The 3,009-nt window shown below is 43.9% G+C and overlaps 1 protein-coding gene across 1 annotated transcript; it reads right to left on the bottom strand.

The window, feature by feature from the left end:
• Positions 1-2,415: 2,415 nt before the first annotated feature.
• LOC136488785 (uncharacterized) lies at positions 2,416-2,778 on the bottom strand. Its single transcript, XM_066485604.1, has one exon. The coding sequence runs from the start codon at positions 2,776-2,778 to the stop codon at positions 2,416-2,418; it is 363 nt and encodes a 120-aa protein (XP_066341701.1).
• Positions 2,779-3,009: the final 231 nt, after the last annotated feature.

Below are 3,009 nucleotides of genomic sequence, written 5' to 3' on the forward strand. Positions count from 1 at the left end.
GTGTTTGATGGATGCACTTGGCCTATCGTTAGTTCATCCCTATGCTTCCTTTTTAGATAATATAAGCACCGACTCTCGTACCCCATGTAGTTTTTGGTTTTCTTTTGATAATAAGGTTCTTATAAGATATGCTTGTTTTATGTCTGTTCTTAGATGTTTCGGATCTATTGCCAGTGGTTCTTTTTTCATTATAAAATGTGGCAGTGTGGTTGCTGCTTTTTAGTTATTATATTCGAAGCTGCAAGCGGATTGTTTTTTTATTAGTCTTTAGAACTTTACTCTAGATGTGCCACGAACCAGATTTCTTCGTGTACGATCCTATTCACGAGCTTAATTATACTTCTACTAAATCCTGCAGGTTGCAAGAATTATTAAACCATTCCTGATTCTATAACAGGAGGTTCTTCTTTATACATTTTTTATAGTACAAGTTGTTAATATGCATAGCATTAGAAACTATTATATGCATTTTTACTACTTGGTTTGGTGGTTCCACCTACTGGAACAATTTAATTTAAAAAATGATTTCAGTCACTCATGCGGATCCGACAGGTGGTGGATCTAGGACAGCGGCGGTGCTGCATGGATTTGGGACAATTAGCATGTTTATGCTTGCGATCTCACCTGTTTCAATTTAACATCTCTTTATAGTTTTTTTCTATTCTTATTTTTCTACTGAAATTATTCCTGGATAGCAAAATAGAGATATCATTAATCTTGTGCTAGTACAACAAGTAACTGAAACATTAGGTGAATTAGAGTTTTATGTGTACTTATTTTTGTCTTCTAATTAACTATTCTATTACACAGATATCAGGTCATGATGGTGGTACTGGAGCTAGCCCAATCAGCTCCATCAAACATGCTGGGGGTCCTTGGGAACTTGGTCTTACAGAAACAAATCAGGTTTCCTACATTTTTTTGCTGTAACAATTTTTCCATGAAATTATTTTCTGTTTTGTAATGCTAGTTAACTTCCTCCAGACACTTATACAAAATGGATTGAGAGAGAGGGTAGTACTTAGGGTGGATGGTGGATTCAAGAGTGGTCAAGATGTTCTTATGGCTGCTGCTATGGGGGCTGATGAATATGGCTTTGGTTAACTACTTCCTCTTTGTTGTCAAGGAGGTATGTCATGATTCTCATTACTGATGTTGTTTGTCTTAGCCGTGTTCCTTGATTGTTGCCGAGGAGGGATAATTGTAACTTTTGAAAATTGGTTAATTCATTTAGGTTCAAGCTGCATTAGCTCAGTTGGGTTATCAGAAGCTGGATGACATCATTGGGCGAACAGATTTGCTTAAACCAAAGCATGTCTCGTTGGTGAAAACACAGCACATCGATCTTGGATACCTCTTATCAGTATGTATTAGCAGCCATTATTATTTGAAGCATTAGCATATCTTCCATGTGCTTTCTATTTAAATCAATGGTTTTTACATCAGAATGCTGGATTGCCCGAATGGAGCAGCTCCCAGATTAGGAGCCAGGACGTCCACACTAATGGCCCTGTTCTTGATGAGACAATCCTTGTAGATCCTGAGGTAGTGTTTTTGATATGTTCTCTTAGTTACATGGACTAACTTGACTAATGGCTGTCCACTAAACCTGATTTTCCAGTATCATCAATCAAAGCAACTCATCATTCCATGTTCATGAAACTAGAACTGTATTTATGGTCCATGCACAACCTTAACCTGTCTAAAATGAAGTGCGGTTGCTAGGAACCCAAGTTTTATCTGCTTGGAGCACCATTATTTATATTATCTAATTTGCATATAGCTGATGCGATTGAGAATGAGAAGGAAGTTTCCAAGGCGTTTCAAATCTATAATGTCGATAGAGTTGTCTGTGGCCGGGTAGCTGTAACACCCCGGTGTTATGCCTGCATTTAGGCACTGCAAATCATACATCTCATGCATCATCAAGCATCCTAATCATACATGCCTAACCATGTAAATAACAATTGAAACACTGCTTCGAAACATATGAAACATGTTGTGAAACCTGAATGTTGCATACCTTTGTTAGAATTGTTTTGCCCTGATTTTGCTTGCTAGGTTAGTAAAACATGTTTGGCTAGTATGGTAAATCATCTAGGATTATTTAGTTCAATTTTTCGAGCAAGGTTGGTATTCAAATTAATTCAAAATTTTGCTTCCAAAGTAATTTCCCAAAAATTAGGGTTTTGAGTTAAACATGGACTTTGATTTTACAATTCAAAATCTAGAAAGAATTTGGCGTTGGTCATAAAAGCAAAGTTGTAGAGAAATAAATTCTAATCAACTTTCATTTTTGGTACATTTTCAAAAGATGTCATTTTTTTGCTCAAAATAATATTTGAAAGCTGGCATTTAAAAAATTTCTTGAAAATATAAATGAAAAAGGGCTTTTTCTCCTTCGTGGGCCGCCGCTCAGCTTCCAGGCCCATGGCCGAAGCCGGCCTGGCCCGCGTCCCCGCCTGCCGCGCGTTTCGCCCTGGCCAGCTGCGCTTCGCCGGCCCAGGCCCACACCGCGGCCGCTCCCGCGCGCAGCCCGCCTTCCCCGCCTGCCCGGCCGCCACGCGGCGCCCGTACACCGGCGGCGAGGGGCGGTGCCTGCTCCGACCAGCCGCGCCCCGCCTTCAAAGCGGTCCGAGCACGCGCACGCAACCCCACTCCGCCACTCCACTTCGCCTGCCTCCCTGCCTCTTGCCCCGCAGCAGCAGCAGCCGCGCCCGAGTTGCCGAGCTCGCCGACGCGCTCCGCCGACGTCGAGCTCCCGCACCACCGCGCCATTCCACGATTCATGCCACCCGTAGTTCCGCCTCGTCGACCTCCATCGTTTGCGCTCACCAGAGGCTACCGTCGTCGAGGTGAGGGCCGAACCTGGCGCCTCCTTCCTCTCCAGCGAGCATGCCACCGTGGCCGCGCGGACCCCCACGCCGTCGGGCCAGCGCCGTTGTGCCAGTCGGTGTGGCTCCGCGCGTTGAGCACGCTGGCACCCCCCCGCGCCATGGAGGGGCTCGC

Source organism: Miscanthus floridulus, chromosome 10, assembly GCF_019320115.1.
Source record: "Miscanthus floridulus cultivar M001 chromosome 10, ASM1932011v1, whole genome shotgun sequence".
Classification (NCBI taxonomy): domain Eukaryota; kingdom Viridiplantae; phylum Streptophyta; class Magnoliopsida; order Poales; family Poaceae; genus Miscanthus; species Miscanthus floridulus.